The following is a 17,717-nucleotide window of genomic DNA, read 5'->3' on the forward strand; positions in this document are numbered from 1 at the left end:
TCAACGTGAACTCAGTGAGTCAGTGTGTGTACCTGTGCTGGCATCCGTTGTCTGTTCCTGGAGATATCTCTCTACCAGCTGGTAGATAGAGAACCAGTGTTTTGTTGATTTCTCAGTGTGTCGCTTCAATGCGTTGTCCAGACTGCTTGACCAACAGCTACCATACAAGAGTGAGATAACGGCACACAATCAGAGCATTTCTGCATGTACATTATACATACAGGAAGATGAAACAGCTTATACATTGGACATGGCTTTGATTTCAAAATCAGAGAGCACACATGAGCAGAATGTTTTGTTTAATTTGTGCTTTGGTCTATTGTTGTAAAACTAATGTCAGCATATTTCTGAAATTATGAACAGTTACTTTAAAGAACATGCATATATTGTTTCCTGTGAATCACTTGTGCATGTGCAGGCACATTTTAACATTCTTAAATCCTGCATGGGAAACTCCATCAGCAACATCAACAATACCATCTACTACACACAAAGGTAATTACAGAATGTAAATACACTGAATAGCTGTTACTGAAGAAATGTAGGCCATAACAATCAAAATGTTAAGAATGATAACTTTACAATAAGTATGTAAAAAGGTAAGCTATATGTGTTACTGACAGGGTTCCAGCCCCATTGTGTCTTACTTGAGCTCCAGTTTGCGCCACTGGATAATGAGCTGGGTGACTGGTTCCAGTTCCTTCCGCAGAGACACTGAGCGGCTGGCGTTATTCTCCCAGTCCTGACAAGAACAGCAGAGGAAAGAGGTGATGGTACATCTTTAAATTTGAGGTATTTTTATCGGATTAGTGGTGTCACCTAATTTATTTTCTGAAATACACTCCTGTAAACATGCATGACACAGAAAGCATTAAACAACAGATCTCACCTGTGCTTTACTGAGTAGTATTTCCAGACCGTTGAGGAACTTGGCAAGTGGGCTGGCCAGAGTGAAAGCCATGATCCTCTCCACCACCACTGTCAGCTGGAACACAGCACACACATGTATTTAGAGCAGGAGAATTGTACACATTCCTATATGGACACTCTTATGTTACGTACATTTTGAGTTTGGCATCAATAATCTCGAACACATTGAAGTTAAGCAAATTCATTTTGCCATTAAAGATGCCAAAAAATAGGCAGTCTGGCTGACATGGATACTAATACAGCTTTTCAATTAGTATCACATGGGCCCGTCTTGTATAATTATATTAAACTGCAAACAAATCCATCCATTCACTGAACTCAACTCAAGTGTATAAAAAGTTTTTAAGCCCTCCTTTCTTGCTCCCTCACTCTGGGCCTTGATAAAAGTGTCACTGACCTGTATGAGAGCTGGGTGCTCTGGCCAGTCCTCTAGTCTCTGCTTCACAGCCACGCTCAGCTGCTCTAGGACAGGAAGACAGAGACGGGCCTCGCTCATGTTGGGCTGCTGGTAGAAGTCATAAGCTCCTTCTGAGGTGACGGCCAGGCCATCAGGACCTCCTGAACCTTGAACTGTGTTCTGGAGGAGGGCAGAGAGCAGCAGTTCACTGCCTGTAAGCTGCTGGTCAAGTTCTACGTCTGAAAGGGGAAACACAGGAAGTAAGAATGCATGTTTCATTTTACATCAGTAATACATTCACAGGAGTACATTTCTGCTTTCCTGCTAGAACATATTAGTTCTAAAATAGATGATTGAAGGCAATCGAGAACACTAACCAATCAGATGATAGAAGCGTGACATCACGGGGGCAGCGATCTGGTAGGAGGAGACCAGGGCTTTGATGTGCTCTTTGCTGTGATTGGCTGGTGCTGTGCTCTGGTACCACAGTGATTGGGCGTATCCCAGACACAGGCTCTGATGAATCTGTACCAACGTGTTTATGGCAGCAGGTGACAGGAAGCCGCTTTCATTGGACTCCTCCTGAGCTTCCTCCTCCTGCAGCCCTGCGTCTGCTGGACCCTCCAGGCTCGGCTGAGACGTGATGTCTTCAAAGTCCTGGATGAAGTGTGGACACATAGTGAGCTGATGAGCATCTATACAAACCTTTCAATGCTTTTTGTCTGGACGGCAGATTTTTTGCCCTACTGAAGGCACATCCTCAAGAGGGACAAGAAATCTTACTCTGAATCAAATCTAAACAACTACCAAAATGTCCACCTTCAGTGGATAAATGTGAAAACATACATTATTATGTACAGTAAAGCTCAAGCATATAACTGTAGGAATAAGAAGAGAAACATATTTTTGAGTGGAGGGGGACTTTAAGTAATGTGGTTTGTAATAAACAAGCCTGTAGGAGTCACTAGGAGTCTTGAAAACCTTTAAGAATGTGTTTTATTTTCAATTTTTAAATAGAATTGGCTTTGTTGGCAAATAAAACTCAGTTAAGTAAAACAAGAGCTCAGAATGTCCCTCAGCATCAAATGTATACAACTTAAATGCATTTCCCATCCATCTTTCATCAAAATCAAACAGTTTGTGTCTGAAAAATAATACTTCTTGATTTTAATTATGGCACTGCAAGCAGGCCAATCTGTTGCAGTTTCACCAAATCATTGGCACAGACGAGGCACATGGACTCATTACGATAACAACATCAACAATACCTTATCAAACTGAGGGAACTGGCGTCTGAAGTCTCTCTCCTCCTGCTCGTCCTCAGTCAGTCCTGAGCCGTGCAGCCGGCTGCGGTTGCGGTACAGACTGGCCTCCATCTGCTCTCGCTCCCTCTGCTTTCTCTCCTGCTCGTCCCACTCGTTCACCAGAGCCTGAAGAGCATCATCATACAGTCAACATAGTGACAACAAATGTGCAATTGGAAAAGTCAACAAAAATCATGCCTCAGCGATAAATCAGCAACATATCAGATGTTTAATCCAGAAATCGGAGACTCTGACCTGACAGATGTGTCTGAAGAGGTTCTGAGCCTCGTTGCTGAACTCTCCTGTGGACATGGTGTGACACTGCACATACAGCAGAGCGTTAAGGAGCAGCGTGGAGGATTGGGGAACCACATGATCGGGGTCCTGCTGTGGCAGCAGCTTCATGAGGCTGCGCAGAATGTCCATACAAGTCTTGGAGCAGAGGAAGTCTGCCTGGGCCAGGTGTGACGGCAGGCTGGGGGACAGGGAGGGGAAGGCGAGCAGGCAGGACACCAGCTTGGGAAGACCTGGCACAGGCGTGAGTGAGGCGGCCACCTGGGAGGCCACCAGCCTCATGCCGTGCTTCAGCTGGAGGATGCCGGTCCGCAACGGTCCAACCACATCTGGGTACAGGGGGTAGTCTTCCAGCAGCCTCTGGCAGAAGCGCTGCTGGGAGTTCTGCCACACGGACTCCTCCTTCAGCAGACCCTGCACCGCTGACCTGGATTTGGGGGAGGAGCCCTGCAGGGCTTTCAGTAGGTGGGACAGCAGGTCTTCCACTGCTGATGCCTGGCCGATGCTGCAGAGGTAGTGCTGGAGGTCCTGGAAGAGTCTGCCATACTGAGGTTCATGGGGACGACAGGCCTGCTTCCTGGAGAGCTCAGCTATCTGCTCCTTCACCTGCTGCATACGGATCCACAGGTACCTACAACCAGAGATTAAAGGAAAAGTTTTAACTTTCTTTTCTTTAATCATAACTTACATATCATTTGTACATTGAAAGAGTTGGGCGGGTAATCATTTTTCCTCTTCATAGTGGCCATAAAGTGATACCTTCCCAATGTGAATATTATGCAAATATAACACTGAAGCCTCATATTAATGTGTATAGTGTAATACAAGTGTACTATATGCATTTTCTTATTTGTGGTCCACACTTTATGTGAATGACATTTTTTATGTACTGTATATTTTACATTTTAATTTTCACATTTGCTCTTATACAGTATTGCATACTTTAATGATATATTTTTGTGTTTTAAACGGCCCAAAATGAAACTTTTCTTCATTAAAATGAAAAAAAATTACTAGACCTCTGTTACAACCTCATGTTGATACGTGTATTTAAATGATCCCAAATGTGTTCAAACCTAGAGAAATCTGTCATTATAATCAAGGTACTGGTCTGTTTCCTTAGGTCGCCTATCAATGTCAATCTTTTTAATGACCTGATCCAGAGGAGACATATAATGGACGATAATTTGGATAATTTAAAGACCTACTGAACAATCAACACTGAAGGAATCCTGTCTGGGAAAAGTGGGTTGTTTAACAATGAAGGCAACAACTCCCACGATTCCACGCTACTTCATGATGTCATCAAACTCCATCTTTTGTTATGGTTTTGATTGAGAGACCTTAGAAAATTACATATTGTGCATTTAAATTGAGAGTGCCTTGGTACAGAAATTTCACTGAATAGATTCCAATAACCCTGAACCTTAATTCTTTCTCATCATAATTATTCCACTAACTGTAAAATGTTTTATTCATCCTCAGCCTGGTCTAGTCAGAAAATTTGAATGTGCCTAAAGACAGATAGACTTACGGACTTCCCGCTGTGAGAGTAACACTGCAAGTATTGTTTAAATGTACCCTGACAAATGTTCTTGGTTAAAATGTCCCGCTACAGCAACTTGTATTTAATTCTGACCTGATTCTAGGATGCTGGAAACCATCAGTGATGCTGCTCTCCTCCAGCTCTGCTCCAGTCATCAGCTGAGACGACAGGCTGCGTCCTCTCCATTCCTCCTGCAGCAGAGCCAGCTGCAAGAACAAGAGACAAACATTTCAATTCAAACATCAGTGAAAGTATTACGTGTATCACCTAAAATTAAAAGTCAGGGGTCATTTGAATCATTGGGATTTCATTCATGTAATAGTATGAAAAGCACCAAAAGCAGACAGTTGCTGACCTCCTGCTGAGCGTAGTTGAGTTTGTATGCCCTCTTCACAGCCGGGTCAAAGATGGTCTGTGGTGTCCACACTTTGATCTGCAGCAGGCCCATGTTGACCCAGAACACTCCAGATCGAGCCAGCTGGTTGCTGCCTGCAACTTTGCTTTGGATGTACTGCTGCAGGCAGGTGATGCAGGCCTCCACCAAGCCGTCGGGGAGAACATTTGGAGGTAAGAAGTCTCGGAAGACTGTCTGGATCTCCTGGGCTGCTATGAGTGGGTCGGGGTCCTCCACCAGGCTCTCGCAGCTCTCCATGTAGCCCTCCTGCAGACTGGGAGGCAGCAGGTCAGCCATGCTCTGCAGCTGCCTGCGCAGGACCGCTCCCTGCAGCCTGAAGTCTGTGCCCCTGTGGAGACAAGTTGTGATTAACAAAAACAAAAATAAGAAGTCATTGTGAAGAACATTTTTAATATTTTAACGTACCTGAACTCAGCCAGTGCAGGGATAGACATGTTGTCCCACAACACTGCAGACACATCCTGCAGCTGCTGGATCCTCTCCTTCCACTCCCCCAGGGTGACATGAGAGAGGGTGAGGAGAGCGGCCCCTGATGGTTCCCATCGACCTCCAGTCTCACTGCTGCTCAGCACTCCCAGCATGCAATGCGACCACACCGCTTTACTCAGCAGGGCTGGTCCCTATAAACAACATGAAAGTTGCTCAGTGATTTCATTAAATAAGCAGGAATCTGTTGAGTTTTATAATCAGTAAATAGATTAGTGCCTGCTACCATATCTGCTCCGTGGTGCAGCTTTGGAGTCAGCTTGGTCTCAGGATTCACTGGGTCCCATTTCAGCCAGCGGTTGGGATCTGATGTCACACTGCTGGTCCACAGGGCAGCCAGAGCCTCAGACAGCAGCTCACACCACACAAACTGCAGCTCCTCTGCCGGCTGGAGGACAGAAAAACAATCATCATCATGAACTCAGTGGCTACTCAATGAGGGTACACCTGTTCAACTGCTTGTTAGTGCAAATATAATGTGGCTCCAACTCAACGTATAAGAGCATGCAGACATCCATCACAGTCTCTCAAACCCAAAGATGTTCAGTTTACGGTCATATAAGCAGAGAAAAGAGCTGTAAATCCACACATTACAGAACCTGGAATCAGTAAGTGTTCAGCATAGCACAGGCAGATTACATATTATCAATTGAAAGTACTGCAGGAATTCCTTATTCTTTGCTACTAACCCTGTCACTGCTGAGCAGGAACCAGAGTGGCTGGAGCTGACTGACATTCATCGGTGAGGACTGGAGGCAGAAGCGAAGATGTCTGGAGAGTTCCCGACGCAAGCTGTCCTCTGTCTCCTGGTCGCTGCAAAACAACAGGAAAAGTTCACTAAACAGTCCGGCAACTAATTCAAGATCAGCCTCCATCAATGTTTTGGCTTCGTCTGGTTAAGCAGGAGAGAGTTTTTACCCAGGAGAGAGAGCCAGCTGCAGCAGGTCTGTGCTGAGCCTCAGCTGGTTGAGTATGGCCAGTTGTTCCATCAGGGGCCAGAGCTGAGCCCTGCGGCTGAGCTGCTGCAGCTCCTCTCTGGATAGGTGGACTCCATCTACTGCCTCATCCCCTTCAGACATGGTGCAGACCTCCAGGAGACCGCTGGAGGTCATCTGGCGCTGCTGTTGCTCCACGCTTGCCACCAACCTCTCCATCACTCCTGATAAGAAAATATATTACAGCTTTTAGTGATAATTCACATATTGGTCCCTCACATGAACATGAGAGTAATTTAGCGTTTTAGTGTCTGGAGTAGCAAAGCAGCATATAGCTAAGCTACCAGTTTAACAATCTCTCTATATATTTTATTATATTGAAGAAAAAGAGCTCATAAATGATTGAGATGTTGCTCCACATTAGCACAGGTTTTTTATCTCCCCATCTCCTGACTCAGATGAGAATCAAGCAACCAGGCTGGTTGTGGAGCAGAGAGGGGGTGCAACCTGTCAAATATATCCACCCAGAATTTGTATTAAAGTTGTTTTATAGCATTTTACAGGAAAGACAGTTCCTTCTGTGACACAAGCTCACCAGACTTCTGTGGATCCAGCTGGTTGTTTGCCAGGAGAACAAGTCCCCAGGCCTCTAGCAGACTCTCTTTGATGTCCAGACCGAGCCCAGCACCATGGAGACGGACTAGCTCCTGCCTCCAAGGACCAGTGGTACCATCCAACCTCAGATCACTCACATCCAGGGCTTTACTCAAGAGCCTGAGCCGAGATGCACACTCTGCCACTGAGTCCAACTGCAGAAGGTAATGGATACGGATTTTAGGGTAATTCAGATGAACTTTCACAAACATTACTCTAAATTAGCTGTCAAGTACTTTTTTGTTTTTGGTTGGACAACCACATAACATCAGATAAAGTCTCTTAAACTTAATCAACAAAAATAATGATCTGTGAAGACTAGGTCTGAGGCTAAGTTGTGCTGATGAAGTATCTCCCCACCTTGAATGGCAGAGCTTTTCCCAGAGTTTTCTGGATGCCTTTCAGAGCTGTGGCCACAGACACCGGGGTGGACAAAACAGTCTGGATGGCTGATGAGACCGCCTGCAGCTCCTGATGACCTCTGGAGTACAGTAGATTGATTACAGGTGTTAGTTAGTGTTAATTAGAATCATATTAACTGAAGACTTTGAGGGGGAAAAAAGCGCATAACTAATATGTCAGATAAAATATCCTATTGCAATCTTATTTGGTAAATCAATAAATAAGTAAAATCATCATAAATTGTGTAATGTCAAAAGGAGAAATCAATTTACTCGAATGTGACTTCTGCATCTCCCAGCAGCAGTTGGGGCAGTCGGAGGATGAGGTGTTTCTGCACCCACTGCCAGTGCAGAGACAGCACGGAGATGCCCTGAGAGTCAGCCGGCAGTGTGCTGCAAACATCCCAGAAACGATCAAGCCACTGCAGTAGCTGTAGGATCTAAACACACAAGACAGGAAGAGTACCGTGAGTGAGGAGACACAGAGCAAAGAAGGCCACTGTGTAATCTCTGAGGATATGCTTTTTCTTCATGATTTGTAAGTAATATTACTCAAGTTAATGTGGCTTTTACATTTTTTTAAAGCAATTCTGCTCTATTCATTAAAGACTAACCTGTTCTATTTTATTTATTCTTACATTCGAAGGAAAATAATGCATGCAGGAGTGGTAGGTTCAGTGCAGAGGTGAGATATGAGAGGTCGTAGTATAGACAGCAATAGTAGTAGTGGGTTACTAATAATATTAGTATTCCTGTTTTAGTAGCAGCAGTCGTAGCAAAAGTGGTAGTTAATTAAAAGTATAGTAGTAGTAAGAATAGCAGGTTGAAGTAACAGTTGTAGCAACCGTAGTACCAGTAGCAGTAAAAGTAATAGTAGCGGTAGCAGTAATAGCCTTACTACTACTATAGCAATAGTAGTAGCGGTATTAATAATAGAAGCTAGCAGTAGTGGTGTAATAGTTGTAGCAACAGCAGTAATAGTAGCAGTAGTAGCAGTGGTAGTAGCAGTATTAATAATAGAATTTAGCAGTAGTAGTGCAACAGCTGTTATAATAGTATTAGTATTAGGAGCAGTAGCAGTAGCAGTAGCAACAGCAGGACTAGTAGTACCATTAGCACTAGCACTAGCAGTAGTATTTGCAGTAACATTGGCAGTAGTATTTGCAGTGAAGTAGCAGTAACAGTGGCAGTAACAGTGGCAGTAACAGTGGCAGTAGCAGTCGCAGTAGCATTAACAGTGGCAGTAGTAGCAGTAGTAGTAGTAGTAGTAGCTACAGAAGCAATAACAGCAGTAGCAGTAATAGTAACAGTATCAGCAGGATGACCCAGGGGAGAAATTTTGAATGTTAAGTGTCTCAGTGACAAGGAGAGACAGTTCTGACCTCAAACATGATGTGGTCTGAGATGTAGGGCTGTCCTCCCTGCACGGCCTGCAGGGTGAATGAGTCCCACAGGTCAAAGAAGGTTCGCAGGTGCATCAGCACTGGGTGGGGCAGGTGACCAATGTCCACAGTCCCTGTGAGGACAGGAAAACACAAGCTGACTCATGCTCATTATGGCTTATACACAAAGCTTTGCTCACCACAGAGCCTTTGTAGCTCAGTTTGTAGATGTTTAACATGTAACTCTGTTATACAGTTGGATGCCAGGTTTCAAGAATCGTGCTATTACATATGGGTTATTCTTTAGTTAGCTCATAATTGCCCAAAGTGTCCTGTGCAAACCTTTGCTGAAGGCTGTGGCTATTCTCAGGGCACTGTTCTGAGCAGACAGGTTGATAGCACAGGTACAGATGACAGATCTCTCCTCTCTGTCCATCATCAGAAAAATTCTGTAAAACACAAACAAATCATTAACTTTATACACCATTAGAACTCTATTACCCAAATAACTGCTGAAAATTCAATAATACATTTCACACATCATCATTTATCAGCAACTTTCCAGACCAATACCAAAACTATGAAATGACAACTGTGGCATTAGTATATAAGGTGTGCAGACATGTAACCTGCATTATATCAAATCTCTACTGTAATCTTGAGCAGAGTATGAGCTACATGTCCGAGCTTGTGTCATGCACATGGTGATAAAGGATAAAGTTGATCTACCTGTTGGCGACTGCGTTCAGTGCCTCCAGAAACTCCATGTATCTTTCCTCGTCCTCAAAGTTACACTTGTTGGCTAAAATATCCAGGTACTGCTTGTTCCAGCGCATGTCCACCAGAATCCTGTATTCATCTGGCAATATACACAAAAAAATATTTAACAGTTTGGTAAACACACACACATACGGTATTACCACATTGATGATTCCCTAAAACTAGCATTGTCATAAACTACAACATCATCTTTAAGGCTTTGTTTCGTAACTCAAATACCAATTTTAATTTCAGAATTATTAGATTTTATAATATACATAGACATATTACATGGAAAGGTTGTTGGCATTTTAGACTGGGAGATATAATAAATTAAATAGAAATGTTTCCACACAAAAACAAGAAAATGAAAGAAAGTTTACCTATGCTGTGTGGTTGGAGCAACTCTGCGAGGGACTTTCCTTTAGTAACGAGTTTGCTACCAAACACAGCCTTCAGAGCTCTGTTTCCTGCCTCCACTTGGACCAGAGCTGGATCTGGAAGAGTCAAGAATCACATGGCATTTTACTTTCTGAAGTGTAGTCTAGTTATGAAGTGAAATGTAATAAATGTGGACCGGCAATGGACTTGAATATTTGCAATTTGACAAAAACATGTAACTTTTGTAATTCTTGCCAAGAAACTTTACAGTATATTACACAGGAATACCTTGTTTTGGAAAATCATTAAACTCCTGTACTTTAAAGTCTAAAATATTGAGTTGATATGTGTGTTTGTGTGTGCAGAGTAACAAACCAGGAGCATATTTGTAGCTCTTTCCCAGGTGTGAGAGCCAGCTGCTGCGGAGAATCCAGTCTCCATGAGAGGCTCTCTCTGTGAGCAGTCTCACTGCTGTGGGAATCAGACGCAGAGCATCTCCATCCTCCAGATCCACCACTCCTCCTGAGAACACCAGGCCTTCATGGACACCACTGCTCTGCAACGCCCTCTGCAGGTCATTCAGACTCAGTGGACGACTCCTTCGCAAACACAATTAGTGCGTTATAGCTTTTTTTCCACATTGATGGAGTGCTTATACATGAACTGACACTTCCACTACTTTCATCTCTTACTAGATAAAAGAGGGGTTCATTTGTTTTCACTAATTTCACTTTAACACCTCAATTCCTTTCAATGCAGCTTAAACTAAACACTTCAGTTCTTCTCATTTTCACTGTTCCTACAAAATGTACACCACCTGCTTTCAGTGTTTCCCTGTATGAGTTATATTTTGACTTTCATTAAAAATATTTTCAGTAATTCTGTTTCAACTGCCACTTCAACTGCTTTCAGTATTTCAACTTCAAGTACAACTTTATTTCCTTTAACATATTTTACTATAGGATAAAGTCACATAGACAGCTGTGTGCTGTACTTTTCTGTTGTAGACTCATTTGATTGTGTTGTTCCATCCTTACCGTTTGCCCTGTAGGCTGAGGGTGTTCAGGCAAAATGACAGGACCTGTCCATCTCGGAGGACAGCAGAGAAGCATGAATCCTCCGTGGAGAGGAGGGCGGAGGGGAAACCGTCGGGCCAAACTCCAGCACACAGCAGCCCACTGCCCCAGTCCTCTGTGTCCAGGATGGCCAAGTGCTGCTCGATCACCTGCTGGGCTTGCTGGAGGGATAACAATGCACATATGTTAATTCATCCTTTGGAGAACATTAATGTGCTCACTAGATTTCAGTTTAAGTGGTCAATGAGTACACAATAATAATAGGATTTATGCTCTAGAGACTATAAACATCATCAGGCTAGTTTTGAAAAACACTTGTCACAAACCAAAGTTAATTCTGGAATGGGCATTTTTGACAAATTTAATTTGTTTTGGACTTTCATAATTATGGTGATGTAATAAAATAGGAGACAGATATCAATAAAATGAACATGTATTAACTTTATTTTGTGATGAATGACTAAAGCTTAGTTGTGAGCTCTCCAGCTGTGTACATGGCCCTTCATTTCAAATGATAAATGAGCCTGTTGTGCCTGAAAAAACTAATGAAAGACAATAGGAAAAACAGAACAATCTCCAATACAGACTGGTTAAGTGGTGCAGTTTTGTGTCATCATGTTTTAATTACTGACAAACATGACAAGATCTGGGTTAAACTAGCAGTGTCACCAGGTCTTATAGGAACATATAGCAGTTTGTCATCAGCATATAGGTGGAATGTAATTTTAGATTTCTGTAAAAAGTGATCCAGTGGCAGCATATGTGTAAAAAAACAATGCGGTCCAAGAATAGACTCATGTGGGATACTACATGTGATTAGTGGAGGTCCCTCTAGACCAGGCATGTCCAACCTATTCCACAAAGGGCCATGTGGGCTGCAGGTTGTTGTTCAAACCAATCAAGAGCACATGATTCGCCCAATCAACTGTCTGAAGACTGAGATCAGCTGATGAAATGAGTCGAGTCTGGTGTGCTCCTGCTTGGTTGGATTGACACCCTGCAGCCACATGAACTTTTGTGGAATAGTTTGGACACCCCTGCTCTAGAAAGATGATGGTGAGACAGGAGAAATATTACAGGTGGGGTTGCATTGATTGATAAAGTGGTGTTGATACCTTTTGGTTGGCAGTGGTGCGTTGGGTGAGGGAGTAGGCTTCTCCACAAGCATGCTGCAGTGCGCTGGGTAAATCTACACCTCTCTGCAGCTGGCAAGAGAGCAGGGTGGCAGCGTGGAGGAGGGAGGCCACCGATGAAGCAGGGGAATCTGAAAGGTACAAGCCAATGTTTTTGATTAATTCTTCAGACTGACTTCCTGACAACATATTGGTTTGCTATCATGTTGTCGAGGCTTACCCCAGATGGCAGATTTGATGCTTTTGTGTATTGCAATCAGCAGATCACACACACAGTCCCCGGTCACCCCTGCAGTGTGAAGCAGGGTCTTCAGGTCCAGTTTGTCCCAGCAAACCCCCTCATGTTCCCCAGGGATATAAACCTCCACCCCTCTGTTTCTCATGGCTCTGGAGAGCTCCCCGTGTACAGGGTCCATGGTCAGGAACAACCTGCACAGCCCATACATCAGCTGAGCAACAACGTCTTTAATGACTTACAAAAAGTGAACAAGCTCCAATTCTGGGTACTACCTGAAGTTAGGATGTGGGGTGATCTTCGGGGTCTTTCCGTCTATGACACCACGTTCGTTGATGGTGAGGCATCCGCCAGGCTCCAGCAGAGCATTGAGGCGATCCAGGACAGATGCACTGAGCACATAATACACAATTAGTTCGAATTACCAAATGCTGGAAAGCTGAATCTGTTGGTTTTTTTCCCAGACCTTGGACTTTCCTACATTTATGGATTAAAATGTTAAAGTAGTTTTCAAACTAATTGAAAATAGTTTGAAATTATATTGAATTCTCACATAATCTCTCATACATAACTGCTGTAAAAATCTAAGAAGTCTAAACTTTTGCAATTCACAGTGAGGGAAATCAGACAAGACGATATGTACGGACATGCTTGTGATGTGTTTAGTAACTTTTTCTTTGATGTTTTCAAAATATCATCTATTTGTGAAACCCAGCAAGCTAGTCACACAGCTAAAATCCATAAATTCCAAATTCCAATTGAAAATGTTACATATACATCAACAAGTAAACAAATTAATGAAGAACATTGTTGTTCCTCACCTGCAGAAATTGACGTTGTCCATGAGCAGCCAGTCACCAGCCTGCAAGGCCTGGACCAGCATACCATCCAACCACTCAAAGCCTCCGTTGGTCCAGCCGTCCTCCAGCTGAGCCAGGCGCTCCTTCAGCAGCGTGAAGTCCATCTGTAGTTTGGACATGTCTGAAGGACAAACAGAAGTATGTTGCACTCCTGGAAACACGTTCTCATTCTTATATGCAGTTTTCCTTTTTTTACCAGGCTGTATGCAGTTATTAGTTGACCATTACCTGTGAACACTTTGAGTTTGGTGTTGAGTTTCTGCAGGAGGAGAATGATGACCTCCAGCTTGTTCAGTGCCTCAGAGTTGACTGTTCCACCAGATCTTTGCAGCCCTTCCTCCTTCAGCCAGTGGCAGAACAGACCCCACGTCTGCAGCAGGAACTCTGTGTCCTGGATGCCGACATCCAGCGACATCAGGCCGCGCCTTATTACCATGGCAACTATGTAGTCCACGCTTTCCAGCACTTGCTGCCATGGCCGCATGATATCCACCTGGAAAATGAAAAGAGTGCAGAGGGATGTGATCTGATGTTTTAAGACAAATACACAAGCTTTGTAAACTAGACAACTGAGTTCCTAACTACCTGTTCGAAGCCCCCCAGCAGCTCCGTAGTGTCCATGGCACTGTTCATGGCCATGACCCTCAGGCGGTGTCCTGTCAGCAGAGCCAGCAGTCTCACCAGGCTGGTCTTTCCACTGGCTGTGGGGCCAACAAGTATGGTCATCCAGCCCATCTCTACACACTTCATCAGGGACTCCAGCGGCCGCAGGGCCTGGTGTGTGATGGACAGTGGGGGGTCCAAGGCCACAGGGGCTCCGCCGCTGCGCTGCAGGACTGAGTAACCCACCTACAGGGAAAGTCCATGTGAGAGGAAATCCTTAACTTTGTCCTTACAATTTAAAACATTTGCAAGTGAAAAGCAGGGTGAGATTTTTGTGTTTGGACTAACCTGCAGATTGAGAGGAGTGGTGTGGAACTGTCTGGAGCCTGTGTACGGCTCAAAGTCCTCCCCAAACACTTTTCTGAACACAGACAGCACCTGTGTGGGACAGGAGGAGGTTCACACACTGAACAGCATGTTTTACCATGTTCACCTTTCAAATTTTCTGAGGTTTGTTTTAATTGGGTATCGTTTTTTAAATAAAATGATCTATTACATATGGTCACTTGATTAGTCTTATCTTCATAATGATCCATTCTGAATTACATGAATGTGTATGTGATCTATTTTTTTAGTTTTTTGAATGAATACATAGTTTGTGATTGGAGCTGAATTATAAATTGACAAGGAACATCAACAGGAAAATAAGTAAGCAATTATGATAATTCAGTTATTAATTAGGTCATTTATTGAGGCAAAAATGCCAAACATTCTTTGATTTCTGTTACAACAACTAGTACACTGTGCCTTTGTCCCTCCTTTCTGACACATTCCCAGACTAATGCTTTTCTAAGGAACTCTGCTGTCCTGCCATTATTGGGTTAAACAGTGTACCTGAGCCTTGTCGGCCTCTGTCCTCATCCTGTCAGCGTACACCACGGCTACATGTTGGCCTGGGTTGAAAAATCCCGGCGACTGGTCGGCCTGCATCAGCTGACACCAACGGAACATGTCACGTAGGTTGAACTCCCAGGGGCTTCCTTTCTGACCCCACCGCCGCTCCACACACACCTCCTGGACAAGCTGTAGGATGCAGGAGAAAAAAAAGCTTTCAGGCCTCTTTTGACTCATTAACAAGTAAAAAGAAGCCTAATGTTTGACAGTGTAAAATCCCTCCAGCAGACAGTCAACCTACCCTGTTACTGAACTCCACCATTTTAGCAACGATTTCCTTATCAATGCTGGGGAAGATAGAGTCTCCTATGAACTCCATGTCTTTGCTGGTAAGCTGGTCCACAAAAACCTGGAAACAAAGGGGTACCGCAAGTCAGATTTGATGAAAACACAAATTACTTTGCTCAGCAGATAAATTCTGGCCTTTTCTTTGGGGTTCACTTTTCAGGGAGTCATAGAGGGCGACTATGGAGGTGTTACATGTCCTCACAACACATTCTCTATGGGCTCAAATCGGGGTCAATAAGATTTTAAGCTTGTGGAATTCTGATCAGGAATATTTGCAAAGCCTGTTAAAATGCGAACAGCCATTGTAAGCATATGAAAAATGTGTGTATTCAAATTAATTTTAAATACATACCACCACATCACAACAGAAGTTATCTCAGAGCACTTTTTAAAGGAACAGGGTGTAAAATTTGGTGGCGCTGAATCTCCCGATGATGTTTGTTACCTGAGTGAATCTGTTGAGGAAGGACTTAGGCAGCCCCTTACGCCCACCACCTTGAGTGAAGGGGTTCTGGCAGCCAAAGATCTTGGTCTTTTCATGCTGAACCTGGAAGCTCATGCCCAGTTCAGGAATGTAGATCTCTGCTCGGTGATCGAAGCAGGCGTTCAGACCCTCCAACACCGACTGAGAGGCCAGGTTCAGCTGTCAGCATGAACAACCAGGCAGGACAGTTTAAAATCACACATTATCTCAGTATCATCATTATAATATGGTTTACAAGTAAGAACAGGCTCCTAGCCATGAAATCTGCTGTATAGAAATGCCTGAACAGTTGTGCCTACCTCATCCAGGACTACCCAGTGACCCGCCTTCAAAGCAGCCAAAAGGGGTCCGTCTCGCCATGCGAACTCTCCTCCCTTCCCTCCCTCCACCGGAAGGTCTGTCCCGAACAAGTCAGTAACATCCTGCCAGAGATCACACATCATCAGCATTGGAGACTTTTGCTATTTGAAATGTATTCAGCAGCGGAGTAGAGAGCTTGTGAACATTCCTATCAATGGTTACCGTTTGCTCCGACAGGTTGATTCTGACCAGGTGGTTTCCGGAAGCTTTTGCCAGCGCTGACACCAGGCTGGTCTTTCCCACACCAGGTGAGCCCTCCAGCAGCACCGGCCTCTGCAGCTTCAGCGCACGCAGAAGCCTCTGGGCGTTCACTGCTGTAGTGCCTGCTGCAATGGCGTACTCTGACAGGTTGCGGCTCTCTGTCCGAGGCCCTGAAGGGAAACATGGATACATAGAGAGTAATGAGCTATTCAATCAGGAAAAGGGGAATAAAGGTGTATGTGAACATTACTGAAGAATGCAATAACCAAGGGTTTATTTATCCACATCAACTCTGATTCAGAAGTTTAAGTTTTACAGCTCATTAGGGTGGAATACGGGGCTGAAAAATGTTTAAAGCATTTAACAAGTCACCTAATGCTAAAACACTGTGAATATAAATGAAAAAGTATTGTTCCCAAAATGTCAAACTGTTCTTTCACTTAAATAAACTTGCAAGCAGGTGTATCAAGATCCAAGCACCCAATGCATCTCTGAACCAAATGTGCACATATTTGGAGAGACAGGGAAGCAAAGAGCATGGTTTAATTGGACAGGTGGTTTCACACACATTTGTCTATACACTAGGGCAGGCTGAGACAACAGTTAGTGTAAGATAATTACTTGATTACTTAACTATAATAACCTTTAAAGTAAGAGACCGAGAACAGAAGTAGTTGAACAGCCAACTGGGACTTTTAATTCCTATCTGCCTCTACATTAGCACCTGTTCTCTGAAGCGTACCAGATGGGAGCATGAGACCATGAAAAGCAAAATGTCATATAAATTCAATTAAAACGAAAAGTTTAAGTTTAAGTTTTTTGAAATTTGTATGGCAATTTAGGACATACTGGATCTGCATAAGAGATGTGGTGCTATTTGATCAATGAATTGCTGAGCTAATACCAAAACTATGTCATAATGCAACCTAATTTTATATTTGTACAACATTTAGTAAGAACAATCTAACTAGATGTGCATACTAGAGGTGCATACCAAATCTGATTTCATTTAGAGAAAAAAAAGGAGAAATGTACATATTTCAAGTGTGTCTTAAACCAGCAGTCAGGTGTTCATATGAACAGTAAAAGAGGATATCTGACACATTTACAGTCTTTTTAGCATCAAATTCCGTCTTTGTGTTTCCCTGTTGAGCTGTGGTGGAAGTATAGTAACAAAAAGAGGAACTTTGGCACTAAAAACACTGTAACGTTGAAACATAGAAGACTTGATTTGACTCATTTGGATCTGAAGCTTCATATTAGCTTCAGATCAACTTTTAAATACATTTTTACACAGATGGAGGACTGTGGATGTTGCCTTGCATCACTTCCATTGTAAGTGCATTATGAAGGGATCTTTTAATGGTCAGTATGAACAGGAGGAATGATTACAGCAAGAAAAACAGGTTTCAATGTTCATGTGGGCTTCTGACTGTTGTTTTAAGACAGACTTGAACATTTGTGAACAGGCCCTTTAATCATGAGATAATAGGAAAGAGGTGTTGGATACGCACTAAATTTGGCATGACATGTCTAGACCAAATCAAAGGTTGGTGTACCATATTTGGTGCAATAAGTGGCAAAGATTTATAGGCAGATGTTGGCTAGGTCTATACGAGTTGATCCAGGAATGTATTGC

At 43.4% G+C, this 17,717-nt stretch overlaps 1 protein-coding gene across 1 annotated transcript in view; it reads right to left on the reverse strand.

Annotated features, from left to right (window-relative positions):
• mdn1 (midasin AAA ATPase 1) overlaps nt 1-17,717 on the reverse strand; it is a 63,003-nt gene that overhangs the window by 18,132 nt on the left and 27,154 nt on the right. The window contains 34 exon segments of the mRNA XM_062437400.1: nt 33-157; nt 648-742; nt 890-985; nt 1,328-1,566; nt 1,705-1,984; nt 2,596-2,757; nt 2,887-3,556; nt 4,565-4,677; nt 4,827-5,214; nt 5,292-5,506; nt 5,599-5,760; nt 6,062-6,185; nt 6,291-6,531; nt 6,903-7,116; nt 7,322-7,442; nt 7,636-7,802; nt 8,745-8,878; nt 9,087-9,193; nt 9,474-9,603; nt 9,887-10,000; nt 10,260-10,483; nt 10,922-11,121; nt 12,076-12,224; nt 12,314-12,522; nt 12,604-12,720; nt 13,150-13,309; nt 13,417-13,681; nt 13,774-14,037; nt 14,140-14,229; nt 14,686-14,874; nt 14,987-15,094; nt 15,479-15,676; nt 15,817-15,939; nt 16,040-16,248. Coding sequence (XP_062293384.1) covers nt 33-157; nt 648-742; nt 890-985; nt 1,328-1,566; nt 1,705-1,984; nt 2,596-2,757; nt 2,887-3,556; nt 4,565-4,677; nt 4,827-5,214; nt 5,292-5,506; nt 5,599-5,760; nt 6,062-6,185; nt 6,291-6,531; nt 6,903-7,116; nt 7,322-7,442; nt 7,636-7,802; nt 8,745-8,878; nt 9,087-9,193; nt 9,474-9,603; nt 9,887-10,000; nt 10,260-10,483; nt 10,922-11,121; nt 12,076-12,224; nt 12,314-12,522; nt 12,604-12,720; nt 13,150-13,309; nt 13,417-13,681; nt 13,774-14,037; nt 14,140-14,229; nt 14,686-14,874; nt 14,987-15,094; nt 15,479-15,676; nt 15,817-15,939; nt 16,040-16,248 — 6,402 coding nt within the window.

This window comes from Scomber scombrus, chromosome 17 (genome assembly GCF_963691925.1).
Source record: "Scomber scombrus chromosome 17, fScoSco1.1, whole genome shotgun sequence".
In the NCBI taxonomy this organism is placed as follows: domain Eukaryota; kingdom Metazoa; phylum Chordata; class Actinopteri; order Scombriformes; family Scombridae; genus Scomber; species Scomber scombrus.